Below are 15,477 nucleotides of genomic sequence, written 5' to 3' on the forward strand. Positions count from 1 at the left end.
GTTGTATAACAAATAAAAATTAACAAGAACTAGAAACATTTGTTGTTGAACAGTGCTAGGACATACAGACAAAATACTAATCCATGTTATCTACTTGTAATACTGGTTTAAGTAATATCTAAAGGGATATAATGGACATTAGAAAATGCTTACTTATGATTGAATTACCTACAGCCAAAAAGTTAAATATGTATCAAATAATGTGTAATTGGATTTATTATATGCACTATATACAGATACTAAAATGTTTCAAAATTGTGCCCTATGGATATTTCAATTTTGTTTAAGAAGGTGAGTCCTTGTGAAGCAAATAAATTACAGAATCAAATCAGAGCAATGAATGAAATCTTTGTGATTCCCAAAGCAGTAAAATGTTTGTAACAATTTATTGGTAAACAGCTAAAATAACCTAATGGTGAGAGCTATATAATTATATAAGATACCATGACATGATTACAATTCGTACCCATGGCTCCTGTATCAAATGCTATATTTTAAAATAGCAAATTGATACAGCTTTACCAGTATATCACAAACAGTCCAGAGCTATACTACAGTGTTTTCCGTTTGTGTTTTCTAGGGCATATGTTTCTAAGCATGTCCTTGAAGAGAGACATGTAGAAAATATTGTCTGTAAACCTCTAATGTCTCATTAAACTTAAGCACATTAGCTCGTCATCTAATCCTGTTTCTTGTGAAAGCTGTCCAATGGCAAACTGACTAAGTCCATGATTTAAAGAGGGTGAAAAATGAGGGGTTAAAACAAAAACAAAAACCTCTGCATACATTTTTCAATGTATAAAAACAACTCAATATCATGATCCAAGGAAATGATTAACATTGTTAAGGCTGTATATTCAAGCACTGTATGTTAAGAGAGCAATGGTGTGGAATTTAGGCAGTAAGAAATGTCCTGCATTATGGATGGTACGGTAATTAAAGGAGGATGTTTTCGACAGCTGATTGCTGGTATGCACTGGCTACGGATAGCAGTACGGTATGGAAGTTAATAAAGGTAGCAGAAAATGGTAGAAATGAATTCTGAAAGATGATAGCCAGTTTTCTCCAGCAGCCAGCCTGGTAAGTAAAACTCGGAATCTTGGCCTGCATTTTAAATGAAATACTCTTTTTTCTCTTCAGCATTGACTTGGCTGCCCTCAGCATTGATAATGGCTGTGTCAGCATCTGGTGCATCTTCAGCTCCTTTAGCTTCATTTGTTAAATACGTTCCTGTGGGTATTGGAAGAAAAATGTGTTAGTTCTATGAGACTGGTAAATAGCCAGCATTAAAGCCGCATTGATTTAGGAAGGAACTTATGCCAGATATCTTACATGTTAGAAAATATTCTGAGCTGTAATAAACCACACAATTTACCCTTCTAAAGTTGCACACTTTCTTTCCGCCTTTAGGTAAATCTTATAGAGAAAGCTGTGGCCAGGTTAACTAGAGGTAACAGCCAAGCTGGAGTGGGTAATGAATACTTGGATTTCTTTAATGATGGATACAGACCATGTGATCCATGCAGCTGTAGCAATCAGGGTCCTTTGTTAAGCAGTTCATAATGATCACATCGAATGTGTCACCATTCCTTTTGGTAACTCCATTTAAAAGTAAATTATATCAAGAGTTTGCTACCTAGCCCATTATAAAAATCACATATTATTCTCACTAATATGGCCACATGTGTGTCCATAAATCTACAAACAAAAACAATAACCAAAAGCTTGATGTTATAGTTGAATTTCAGTTCTAGAAATAAATTATAAACTTGCTTCTGTTTTTGTTTTTCCAGCCATGATTTACTCTGTGATCTTTGGCTATTGGTTAAACATTATTTTGCTAAGCCAACTTAATTTTATTTATTTAGTTTATAAATATGGTTTTAGTATTGATTTTAGAGAGAGAGAGAGAGAGAGAGAGAGAGAGAGAGAGAAACATAGATGTGAGAAGGCAACATTGATCAGCTGCCTCCTGCATGCACCCTACAGGGATATAGCCCACAACCGGGCATACCCTGATGGGGAATCAAACAAGCGACCTCTCCGTGCATGAGAAAATGCTGAATGAACTGAGCCACACTGGCCAGGACTAAGCCAACGTAACTTTACAGCTGAGTAAAAGAATCAAGAATTCCCTGAAATAATTTAGTATTTAGATCTCTCTCTCTCTCTCTCTCACACACACACACACACTCACACACACACACACACACACACACACACCACACACACACACATAAACATGTACAGTCATATATATCTCATGGTAAAGCAAATCTTTAGAATATCTGTGTCAAAGTTCAGAACACTATTAAATACAACCTACCTTTATGTCTTGCCAGATATCGACCAAGCAGAAATATAGAACACAGCGTGACAAATACAACTACAGCCACTATTCCTCCTATAAGAGCATGATCAGGACCAGTCTGGCCAGCCAGAGCATTGGGATCTAGCAAAGATAAGAAAATATTGCGTAAGTTAGTTTTATTAGTCATAGAGTACATATCTGCATTATAATGAGTTATTAAAAATTACCACATTTCTATTAAAATAAAGCTTCATTAATGTGTAGTACACCAATCATCTAGTCAACAAATATGTATAGTGTATCTATAATATTTATTGTGTACCTATAACATGCAACATACCTGGGGATACGACATTTCTCCCATCAACCACTGTTGCTTTTGAGTTTTCATTTTAAAGAGAAACTGTATAAACAAATACCCATATGATTTTGCATAGTTTTATGCCTTTTTATCCTTCTCTTCTCCATCTAAAAATATCTATGTGCATATTTTTTGGTGAGATGACCACAATTATACTATATTTAAAATGAAATTATGTCATGGGAAAGGATGGAGCTGGAGATGATAACTTGGGATTTATCATTATATAAATGTTATTTAAAGCTATGCAAGTTGATAAACTTCTTAGAAGAGTGAGTCTAGATAAAAGAAAAGGTCTAAAAACTGAGCCCTGAAAAACTCCCATATTTAAAAGCTAGAAAGAGGAAGTGCTTCCAGCAGAACAGACTGAGAGGAGAGAGCAGGGCAGTAGAAAGGATCCTGGAGAGGATGCTGTAGAGGAGGGTGGTACTGATTGTGTTAAGTATTATTGATGGAAGGAGGTGAATGAATACTCAGCATGGAGGATGTAGTGCCTGTTGGACTTGTAGTTGTAGAGGAGGTGATTGGAAAGATACAGATTAATGATATGCTTTTATATTCTGCCTTTAGTAAGATATTACAGGAAAGAAATGAGCACAGGAAACTGTGTCCAGTTTTCAAACAGAGATCTAAAAAATCAAAAGAAAGCCCAATCATTGGGATATTGAAAGTCTAAGAAACCTGTTTATAGAAGGCACATAGGAAGGAATAAAACTAAATGAAGCTTTGAGCAACAAAATCTGCCAAGGCTCAGCACCTATAGCAAGGACCAGTTTGAAAGGACAGCCTATCCTTCCAAGCCCGTTGTTGCAGATAGCATCATAGTAGCTGCTTATAGTCTAAAGAAGGGTTTAGAGGAGGAAGATATAAAGAAATAAATTAGGCTTGACAACTATACCTTTAAATCTCAGAGGGACGGTGGGGATGAGAGGTTGGAGGGGGAATAAATTAACCATATAACTTATATGCATATATGCATAACCATGGACACAGACAATAGTGTGGTGAAGGCCTATGGGGAAGTGGGAGCGGATGGAGGGGGTCAATGGGGAAACAGACGGGGAAATCTGTAATACTTTCAACAATTAAGATAATTCTTTAAAGGTATTACCCATGGGCAAACATTGTTCTGTGTTGTTCTTTTTTCTACCATAGAAATATAATCATAGATTTAAAAATAATTATCTTGGAGTGTGGTTAAAGGCACACAAATATGGCACATTGATTAGAAGTCTACTGTGATTTTAATAGAACTACTGTGCCCAAAAAGACATATCAAAACATATGTCTAGTTAGAAAAAAAAGTCTGACTATTTGAAACTTCAAACCTTGGACTCCCAAAATTTAAAGAAAGCAAGAGGTAGACTTTAAAAGCTATTTAGACTCCATAGAGGGCATATTCTGAAACACTCACTTCAGATGTGGTCAAGGAGGTTGACTGATCGGGTTGAATTTTCCATAGGATAGAATTGTGGGAAGTGAAAAAGAATGAACAGAAGAGAATCCAGTTTCTCCAAGGAACTATAATTTTTGCCAAGGCAGAGTGATCGTTTAATGCCAGTCTGGCATGTTTCCATAATTGCTATGGATCAGTAACTACTCAGTGTTTACCATTCTTCCTTTATTTCCAAATGGGAACATTTATATTAAGATGTTCTTCAAAGAAATTATATGCATTGCCCATGGGTGGTAAAAGCCTGGGGTGGGCTGGAACTGGGTGGAGGAGGGCAATGAGGGGAAAAGGGGGACATCTGTAATACTCTCAACCACAAAGATTTTTAAAAAGCACCCCCACTTCTCCTGGCTCCGTTCTATCACTGTGTTTTGTATATGGGTGGAGAGGAGCACTAGTCTTTTGGATCATTTTTTCCTTAACTAGTGCACACAGATATGATGAAGAGGATTGAGCATATCAATGATCTTTATCATTGAGTTGGATATACTGGCTTGACAGGTCTTTAGCTTGTCTCTTTGGATAAGGTATGACATTGGTTTGTGTGAGGGAACCAACATGAACAAATATTTGGTGATCAGAAGGGTATATTGGAGCAGAGATTTCTAGCTCATAACAAACTTGTTTCCTATTCTTTCAGTTCACAGAGCTAAACATTTCCAATCTCTCTTGCAGTTGAATGTAACCATGTGATTTGTGTTCTAGGCAATTGAATGAAGGCCCAGACAAATAATCCTGCTGAGCAGTCTCGGGAGATACAAGCTGAGAAAGACAAATATCACACGGTCTCACTTACATGTGAAATCTAATGAACAAAATAAACAGATGCACAAAATAGATCCAGAGGTATAGAAGCATGGAACAGAATGACAAATTTCAGAGGGAAGGTGGGGGTGGGGGCGTGGGGAGTGATTAACTGGGGAACATGCATATATAGACACAAACAATAGAGAGGTGAAGGCCTGGGAAGGAGGGGTTCCCGGTGGAGCAGGTCAATGGGAAAACAAACAAAGAAACAAACAAACGGGACATCTGTAATTCTTTCAACAAGAAAGAAAAGGAAAAAAAAAATAAATGAGAGAGCCACAAGAATAAGGTAATGGGTCAATAAATCTCCACCTGGAAGAAATTACCCAACTAAGAATATATGAATTGAAATGCTTAAAAAAAAACGGGGGGGGGGGGTTGTTACTTAAAAGCAATGAGCATTAACTAGTTAATCTGTTATAGGAGCTATTGTTAATTTAGCTTTCTACTATATATTTATTGAATTTTCCTTAATTTCTGGCATTGGCTGTAAATCTAAAAAACAAAACAAAACAAAACAAAAAAAACAGGTGAGGGGAGCAAAACATAAACCTGCCTTGCCTCTAAATTACCTATTTGTATTCCTTGCTTAGATACTTTAGAATCACTTTCAAAATCCACCTCTTGCTCAGGTCCACAAATACAGATAGTCAAAATTCATATCCATTTTATTTCCTGAATATATCTCAGAACTGAGCATTCTTTTGGGAAACTGAGAAATCAGATTAGTTTATTTGCTTTGGGTTCATGAAATTTTTTTTCTACTCTACTTATGATGAATAATTATTCTTTCTAATTTCTTCCTTGGAAATCAATTTGGGCACTGGTAGAAACTCCACATTTTATGTTGTGTATATGTCATTCCCTCCATCCTATTTTAAAATAATCTTAACAATTTACATTTTGATTTAATTATATTTTCCATGTTTATCCTCCTTTTAGTTGATTTCATTTTCTGCCATTTCTCATTTCTTCCAAAAGGTCTTTATCAATTGTGACTTTGGTTTAATTCCACTCTCTATTTAACCCATTCTGTATTTAGTAGATGCTTTAAAAATTATAATATTGACAATAAAAAGTTCTTATTTTCTTCATTTAAGTATAATAATTATTTTTAGACATCTTGTAAAATGTTTTTACTTTATATGCATACATTATTTTTCTTCTTTTATTAAAAAATTTTCCATTAGGTGTAAAATTTTTTAAATAAATCCTTTTATTTACTTATATTCATTCATATTGTTGAGATATTTTGAAGAAGGATTCTCTGATTTTATGCTGGTGTTTATTTCTATCAGCTGTAAAGTTGCAGATCAACCCACCAGCAGAAACTATCTTTGGATCATATGACATCTGTACATAGTGATTCGACTGGGGAAAGAGCCTTTGGATGTGAATCATTATTGGTGAGAGATTTCATTGATTCATTTCATACACTTTTGCTTATGACCTTCACTTGCACAGTAGTCGCAGATAACTTAGGTCTTTGCCTCCATTTTTGTACATTAAGACATTTTGATCTGGCAGAATGAGTTTTAGATCAATTAACTTGATTTTTAATAGATATATTTATAGATATATTAGTTTTACTAGTATACATTTATTATGACCTTTAGAGAAAATAATATATAAACACATATTATTTTGCCTTATTCATAATGTTCTACACATACTGTTATAATAAATGAAGAAAACACTTTAAACTTTAGCCTTTTTTGATTAACAAAATAAGTCCACATTTAGTCCTAGGATTTTTAAGATTTCAAAGATAATATAAATATAAAGAATGCTACTTTGTATGTTTACTTACAAATGCATTTCTAAAAAAAAAACTGACCTTGTTGGTTATGCTTTTTGTCACCCTCCCATAACTGTTAGAACTAAGTCTATCCTTAATTCCTATTCCTTTTTGTTTTCTTAAATTTTTAAGTGTTAGATATGTCTCCTTTTTCCCCCATTGACCTCTCCCCAGCTATCCCAACCCCCAGCACATGCCCTCAACCCCTACTGTCTATGTCCATTAGTTATGCTTATATGCATGCATACATGTCCTTTGGTTGATCTCTTACTCCCCTCCAACACTCCCTGCCTTCCTCTCTGAGGTTTGATGGTCTGTTTGATGTTTCTATGTCTCTGGATCTATTTTTGTTCATCAGTTTATGTTGTGCATTATATTCCACAAATGAGTGAGATCATGTGATACTTATCCTTCTCTGACTGGCTTATTTCTTTTAGCATAATGCTCTCCAGGTCCATCCATGCTGTTGCAAATTATAAGAGTTCTTTCTTTTTTACTGCATCATAGTACTGTATTGTGTAGCTATATCACTGTTTTCTAATGCACTAATCTGCTGATGGGCACTTAGGCTGTTCCCAAATCTAGCTATTGTAAATTGTGCTGCTATGAACATAGGGGTACATATATCCTTTCTGATTGGTGTTCCTGTTTTCTTAGGATACTTTCCTAGAAGTGGGATTACTGGGTGAAATGGGAGTTCCATTAATTTTTTGAGGAAACTCCATACTGTTTTCCACAGTGGCTGAACCAGTCTGCATTCCCCTTAGCAGTACATGAGGTTCCTTTTTGTCCACATCCTTGCCAGCACTTGTTGTTTGTTGATTTGTTGATAGCCATTCTGACAGGTGTGAGATGGTACCTCATTGTCATTTTGATTTGCATCTCTCAGATGATTTGTGAGTTTGAGAATGTTTTCATATGACTCTTGGACTTCTGTATGTACACTATCAAAAAGTGTCTATTTATGTTCTTTGCCCATTTTTTGGTTGGATTGATTATCTTCCTTTTGTTAAGTTGTATGAGTTTCCAATACATTTTGGAGATTAAACCCTTATAGGAGACAACATTGGCAAATATGTTTTCCCATGTTCTCTCTTATTGTTTTGTTGATGGTTTCTTTTGCTGTGCAGAAACTTTCTATTTTGATGTAGTCCCATTTGTTTATTTTCTCCTTAGTTTCCATTGCCAAGCTGTATTGGTAAAGGTATTGATTGCTACGACATATGTCTGATGTTTTTCTGTCTATGGATTCTTCTAAGACTTTTATGGTCTCCTGTCTTACATTTAAGTCCTTTATCTATTTTCAGTTTATTTTTGTGTATGGTGTAAGTTGGTGGCCTAGTTTCATTCCTTTGCATGCATCTTTCATATTTTCTCAACACCATTTATTGAAGAAATTGTCTTGACTGGATTGTATGATCTTGCCTCCTTTGTTAAATATTAATTGAGCATAATGGCTTGGGTCGATTTCTGGGTTCTCTTTTCTGTTCCATTGGTCTATATATCTGTTCTTGTGCCATTACCAGGCAGTTCTGAAAACAGTGGCTTTGTAAATAGCTTGATATCTGGTATTGTGATCCTTCCAACTTTTTTCTTCTTTATCAGGATTGTTGGGGCTATTCAGGGTCTTTTTTTATTCCATATGAATGTTTGGAGAGTTTTTTTTGTTTTGTAAAATATGCCGTTGGTATTTTAATGGGGATTGCGTTGACTCTATAGATTGCTTTGGGTAGTATGGACATTTTAATGATGTTGATTCTACCAATCCATGCACACGGTATATTCTTCCATTTGTTTATGTCTTCCTCTATCTCTTTTTTCAATGTCCTGTAGTTTTCTAAGTATAGGTCTTTTACCTCCTTACTTAAGTTTATTCCTAGGTATCTTAATGTTTTTGTTGCAATCATAAATGGAATTGTTTTTTTTTAGTTTCTCTTTCTGTGAGTTCAACATTGATGTACTAGAGGCCCAGTGCACAGATTGGTGCACTGCTGGTGTCCCTCAGCCTGGCCTGCGGGGATCGGGCTGAGGCAGGCAGTCCGACATCCCCTGAGGTGTCCTGGAGTGTGAGAGGGCACTCTGCAAAGTTGATGTCACTAGGCAGCTCCTGCATTGAGTCTCTGCCCCCTGGAAGTCAGTGTGCATCATAGCTACCAGTCGGTTGATTAGTCAGCCAGTTGGCCAGTCGCTTAGGCTTTTAAATATATATATATATATATATATATATATATATATATATATATATATATATATATATATTGTCATCTGTGAATAATGACACTTTTACTTCTCTTTTTCCAATTTAGATGCCTTTTATTTCTTCTTCTTATCTGATTGCTATAGCTAGCACTTCCAGTACTATGTCAAACAGGAGTAGTGAAAGTGGTCGCCCTTGTCTTGTTCCTGTTCTTAAGGGAAATGGTTTAAGTTTTTCCCCATTGAGTATGATGTTGGTTGTAGGTTTGTCATATAAGGCTTATTATTTTGAGGTATGATCCCTCTATTTCAACTTTCTTGAGAATTTTTATCAAGAAAGGGTTTTGCATTTTGTCAAGTGCTTTTTCTCCATCAATTGATATGATTATGTGATTTTTATCTCCCAATTTGTTTATGTGATGTATCTTAATTTCTATTCTTAACAACTAACACAAGTGATTGAGATTGAGAGTCAGAATCAAGTAAGTATCATCTGAACAATGCAGAGATAATACATAATTTAAATATCTAAGTACTAATGGGGATCTCTCATATCTTTTCTCTCATCCCTCTCCAATGTCAGAGCAATAAAAAGAAATATATGCTTCTGAAGTTTATTACAGTTAGCTGAGTCTTCATTTTATTATTCTGATAAATACATCCTGTATCTTTAAAGACCATTATTCATTCTTAATCCCATGACTTGCTGGAGAAAGATGTTATCACTAGAGTAAGTAAATTCTAATAGATTCAGTAATATATTAGAAGTCTTTTTTACTTAACAATGCACAAAACACACAAAAAAATATTGTAGAATCAAATATTATTGAGCTTAACTTCCTTTAATTAGGGTTACTGGACTTTTTCTAAAAGACTACAAAGGAAAATTATGTCAAATTTAATATGGAGGAATCCTAAAGTATATGATTCTATTTCTCAAATCATTGTAGGGGATTTCTATTATCACGTCTATCATGTTTTCCCCATTAACATAAGAAGTACCAACTTTAGCCGAAACCGGTTTGGCTCAGTGGATAGAGCGCTGGCCTGCAGACTGAAAGGTCCCAGGTTCGCATTCTGGTCAAGGGCATGTTCCTTGGTTGCGGGCACATCCCCAGTAGGGGGTGTGCAAGAGGCAGCTGATCGATGTTTCTCTCTTATCAATGTTTCTAACTCTCTATCCCTCTCTCTTCCTCTCTGTAAAAAATCAATAAAATATATTTTTTAAAAAAAGAAGTACCAACTTTAAAGAAGTAATATCTGATTTTCTAAGTTCACAGCATGCAGAGATTGTAAATTCTACATTGTTTTAGAATAATCTTATAGTAAATACCTTTATTATGTACCTTATGTTTTCCAGTTTTAATAAAATGTTAGATGAGAATAAATTTAAAATCATTTTATGTAAATGTTTTAAGTTTAGTTTCCAAACCTTTTTAAAAATAAATAATTGTCATTATATATTAAAATATATATATTTTACTGGAAAATGTAGATTAACAATTACAATTTTAAAAATGATAAAACTCTAAGGACATGTACTAGCTTACCTAATAATAGACAAACATGTAAATTGACCGTACCTCCACTATGCCACCAGCCAATCAGGAGTGATATGCAAATTAACCCAACAAAGATGGCACAAATTTGCATACACAGGTGAGGAGTGACGGGGGCGGGATGCTTGCAATGTTGGCATGGTGATGACGCAAGCATTCTGCCCAATCCCTGGTCTCTCAGGGCCTCTGGGCAGTGTGGGAAGGCGGAGCCTGAGCAGAAAGAGACGGCTCCCAGAGCAGAAAGAGGCGGCTCTGGGGCCTGAGCAGAAAGGGGCTGGGCCGGAGTGGAAAGGCAGTGCCAGCAGCCAGAGAAAGGAAAGCCCATTTTAGCACGAATCTTCATGCATCGGGATTCTAGTATATAATAAGCATATTAACCCACCTATATGTAAGATTGCTATGAAATTTTTACTGTTTCTTAATAAAGTCTAATAAAACCTTATCTATAACACTGTATAAATGTTAGGGCTCAGAATATAGGTTCATTATCAATAGTTCAGCGTAAATCTAGAAAAAATGGAGTAGTACATTAAATAGCAGAATAGAAAATTGCTAATTAAGTCTAAGGTTAAAGTTAAGAGGAATCTTTGATAAAACTAGGAATAAAATTCAATGTCAATATGGAAAAATAGAAAAGCAGGCAAAAGCTGAAATTAATAGAAGAATTAGTGAAGAGAAGCAAGTGCCTCTTAAGCAAGTCACCAAACATAGTCCCCAGATAGCAACCATCAGAGTTGTTCAACAAGAGTTAAATGAATGAATAGAATAAATATGGACCAAATATGATACTGGTTTGTCTGATAAGAGCCACTTTAATAATAAAGTCACTTATATAGATATCCTGTGCTCATTTTTGAGTGTTTTTATTTTTTGGTTGTGATTGAAAACTCAGAGAAAATTTAATTTAACAATAAAATGGTTAACACATATGAAATTAAACTCAGAAAAATAAGTGTGTAATTGGGATTATCACCTTTAGAAATAGAGAGTATAGAGATTTTCAAGTTTAATTTCCCTATATATGTGATCCTGTATCACAATCAAGTAATATTTAGCATTTCTAGTTAATTCCTTATGTCTTTGCTAGAAATTTACTTGTATAGCATAATTGGAAAATAGGATTTTCTTCTTTTAAGAAACTGCTATGGATAAGCTGTGTTCCTCTCAAAATTCATATGTTGAAGGCCTACACCCAATGTGATGGTATTTAGAGATGAGATCTTTGAAAAAAAAATAGGTTTAAATGAAGTCATGATGGTGTGGTTCTCATAATGAGATTAGTACCCTTAAATGGAATATATATGTATATATATATGAACTATTGATCTATCTATCTATCTATCTATCTATCTATCTATCTATCTATCATCTATCATCTATCATCACCATCTATCTATCATCTATCTATCTAACCTATCTCTATCTCTGCTATGTGAAGTCATAGCTTAAAAGTGGTTCTCTGCAAGCCAGGAAGAGAGCTTCTACCAGAATCTCGACCATGGTGGCACCCTGATCTTGGTCTTCCAACCTCCAGAACTGGAAGAAATAATGCATTTCTTATTTAAGTCTCTCAGTCTATGGCACTTTGCAGGCTGAACTGAGTAATATAGAAACTACAGCATGGTATTTGTCATGTAACTCACTTGATTATGGAAAAATTCAATGGAAAATAGATTGTGGGAAGTCTGGGTAATCTATATTCATCCCCAGCCAATAATCTGTATGCAAATAGAACAGATGAATTTTTTTTAGTGAGTCACCTGTAACTGAGTTGTGCCTTGCATTGTACTGCTTTATACTGCTGGCCTCTGTCTACTCACACACCAGTGTTTCATAGCAGTTGAGATGTTATAATTGATGTCAAGAACATCAGATGAAATCAATCTTGGAATGAAACTAGGTTGTGTGTTATTTATACAAATAAAAGAAAAGTAGTAGCATGAAGCCGAAAAGAGGCTGAAAGCTTTTCAAGTGGAAGAAATTGTTCACAAAATTCTGGGTTTACAAATTGTTTATACCAAACATTAAACCACTTATTGTTATTAGTTTGATTTTGGCCAAGATTCTTAGCCTTCTCATCTTTAGAATGTGAATACTTTTATTTCCAGGATAGTCAAAGACGACATGCATTACTGTATATAAAGGGCTTAGAAGAATGTTTGACACAATGTAATGTAAGCATTATCTAAATGTTAGTTATATGGGGGATGGGAAAAGTGGCAAGTATAAACTTCTGTGTAGAAAAATATTGTTTCCTTTTCTCTTCTTTATTGATTAAGGTATTACATATGTGTCCTTATCCCTCCATTGCCCCCCACCACACTCCTGTTCATGCCCTCACCTCCCTGGTGTCTGTGTCCATTGGTTATGCTTATATGCATGCATACAAGTCCTTTGATTGATCTCTCCCCCTTACCCCCGCCCTCCCCTGCCTTCCCTCTGAGGTTTGACGGTCTGATTGATGTTTCTCTATCTCTGGATCTGTTTTTCTTCATCAGTTTATGTTGTTCAATATATTCCACAAATGAGTGAGATCATGTGATATTTATCTTTCTCCGACTGGCTTATTTTGCTTAGCATAATGCTCTCCAGGTCCATCCATGCTGTTGCAAATGATAGGAATTCCTTCCTTTTTATAGCAGCTTAGCATTCCATTGTGTAGATGTACCACAGGTTTTAATCCACCCTTCTGCTGATGGGCAATTAAGCTGTTTCCAAATCTTAGCTATGGTGAGTTGTGCTGCTATGAACATAGGGGTGCATATATTCTTTCTGACTGGTGTTCCTGTTTTCTTGAGATACATTCCTAGAAGTGGGATCACTGGGTCAAATGAGAGTTCCATTTTTAAATTTTTGAGGAAACTTCATACTGTTTTCCACAGTGGCTGTACCAGTCTGCATTCCCACCAGCAGTGCCTGAGGTTCCTTTTTCTCTGCAACCTTGTCAGCACTTGTTGTTTGTTTATTTTTTAAAAATAATTCTTTATTGTTCAGATTATTACAAGTGTTCCTCTTTTTTTCCTCCCATAGTTCCCCTCCACCTGATTCCCCACCCCACCCCATGCCCTTACCCCCCGCCACTTTCTTTATCCATAGGTGTAAGACCTTTGTCCAATTTCTTCCCACACCCCTCAGACCCCCTTCCCCCTGAGAATCGTCAGTCCACTCCCTTTCTATATTCCTGATTTCATTATATTCACCAGTCCATTCTGTTCTTCAGACTTTTTATTCACTAGATTTTTAGATTCACTCATTGGTAGGTATGTATTAGATGTCTTTTTGTTGTTCATAATTTTTATCTTTACCTTTTTCTTCTTCTTCCTCTTCGTAAAGCATACCCTTCAGCATTTCATGTAATCCTGGTTTGGTGGTGAAGAACTCCTTTAGCTTTTTCTTGTCTGTGAAGCTCTTTATCTGACCTTCAATTCTGAATGATAGCTTTGCTGGCTAGATTAGTCTTGGTAGTAGGTTCTTGCCATTCATTACTTTGAATATTTCTTGCCACTCCCTTCTGTCCTGCATAGTTTCTGTTGAGAAATCAGCTGACAGTTGTAAGGGTACTCCCTTGTAGGTAACTGTTTTTTTCTTGCTGCTTTCAAGTTTCTCTCTTTGTCTTTTGTCCTTGGCATTTTGATTATGATGTGTCTTGGTGTGGTCCTCTTTGGATTCCTTTTGTTTGGGGTTCTGTGCACTTCCTGAACTTGTAAGTCTATTTCTTTCACCAGGTGGGAAAAGTTTTCTGTCATTATTTCTTCTAATAGGTTTTCAATATTTTGCTCTCTCTCTTCTTCTGGCACCCCCAAAATTTGGATGTTGGTACCCTTAAAGTTGTCCCAGAGGCTCTTTACATTATCTTCATATTTTTTGATCCTTTTTTCTTTTTGGTTGGGTATTTTTTGTTTCCTCATACTTTTTTGTTTTCTCTGGTTGGGTGTTTTTTGTTTCCTCATATTTCAGATCTTTGGTTTGATTCTTGGGGTTCGTTGATCTACTGATGATAACCATTCTGACAGGTGTGAAATGGTATCTCACTGTTGTTTTGATTTGCATATCTTTGATGATTAGTGACTTTGAGCATGTTTTCATATGGCTCTTGGCCTTCCTTATGTCCTCTTTCAAAAAGTGTCTATTTAGGTCCTTTGCCCATTTTTTGATTGGGTTGTTTATCTTCCTTTTGTTAAGTTGTATCAGTTCCCTGTAAATGTTGGAGATTAAACCCTTATCAGAGATAGCACTGGAAAATATGTTCTCCCACACAGTGGGCTTTCTTGTTGTTTTGTGGATGGTTTCTTTTGCTGTACAGAAGCTTTTTCTTTCGTCAGGACTTTATGTGGTGACTGTGGATCATTCTAAGTGTCTGAATATTTGAGAGATGGAGGGCAATATCAATAGAGAAAGATTTCTATAGCATGAGATTGGATAAAATGAGTGTGGTGGGAGTCTGATGAATGAAGATTAAATGAGAGAATTATTTATTGATATTTAATCTGTGCCAATTTTCTGTATTATAAATGGCTTATTTTATTCAATGTCTGTAAAATGTGTTGACTCAGAAAATCATAGCTATTATTAATATAAAGATTGATAAACTGTGGGACAGCTTGCCTAAGCAAGTTACTGGAATAGTTTTTGAGGAGTTTTAAAAATAATTATGAAAGTCAGTTTTTTGGCTGTGTCAGATGTCTCCTATTTGGAGAATAGCAGTTTGTGGAGGTAATTTCTATTGTCTTCTCACTTAATTATATTATCTTTTCTTCCATCATAGAGAGGGATTCAATCCCCATATTTGCTAAATCACCTGTGTAGTGTTGTTTCTTCATCCTGTAATAATTTCTTTTTCCATCCGTGTATGCAAAGTCCAAACAATAGTGAACAGTCTCTCCATGTTAATTAGCCCTGACGTTCTTTATTTGTCCTCTTGAATTAATTGACTTGCTTTAGTTTATTTTCACCCAAAGATAAGTATTCCTGAAAATATAGTTGAATCTTACA

At 35.4% G+C, this 15,477-nt stretch overlaps 1 protein-coding gene across 1 annotated transcript in view; it reads right to left on the minus strand.

Annotated features, from left to right (window-relative positions):
• Positions 1–1,111: 1,111 nt before the first annotated feature.
• CADM2 (cell adhesion molecule 2) overlaps positions 1,112–15,477 on the minus strand; it is a gene marked incomplete at its 5' end in the record, with an annotated part of 281,026 nt that continues 266,660 nt past the window's right edge. The window contains 2 exons of the mRNA XM_054712332.1: positions 1,112–1,230; positions 2,327–2,452. Coding sequence (XP_054568307.1) covers positions 1,112–1,230; positions 2,327–2,452 — 245 coding nt within the window. The remainder of the gene's footprint in view (positions 1,231–2,326; positions 2,453–15,477) is intronic.

This window comes from Eptesicus fuscus, chromosome 3 (assembly GCF_027574615.1).
Source record: "Eptesicus fuscus isolate TK198812 chromosome 3, DD_ASM_mEF_20220401, whole genome shotgun sequence".
In the NCBI taxonomy this organism is placed as follows: domain Eukaryota; kingdom Metazoa; phylum Chordata; class Mammalia; order Chiroptera; family Vespertilionidae; genus Eptesicus; species Eptesicus fuscus.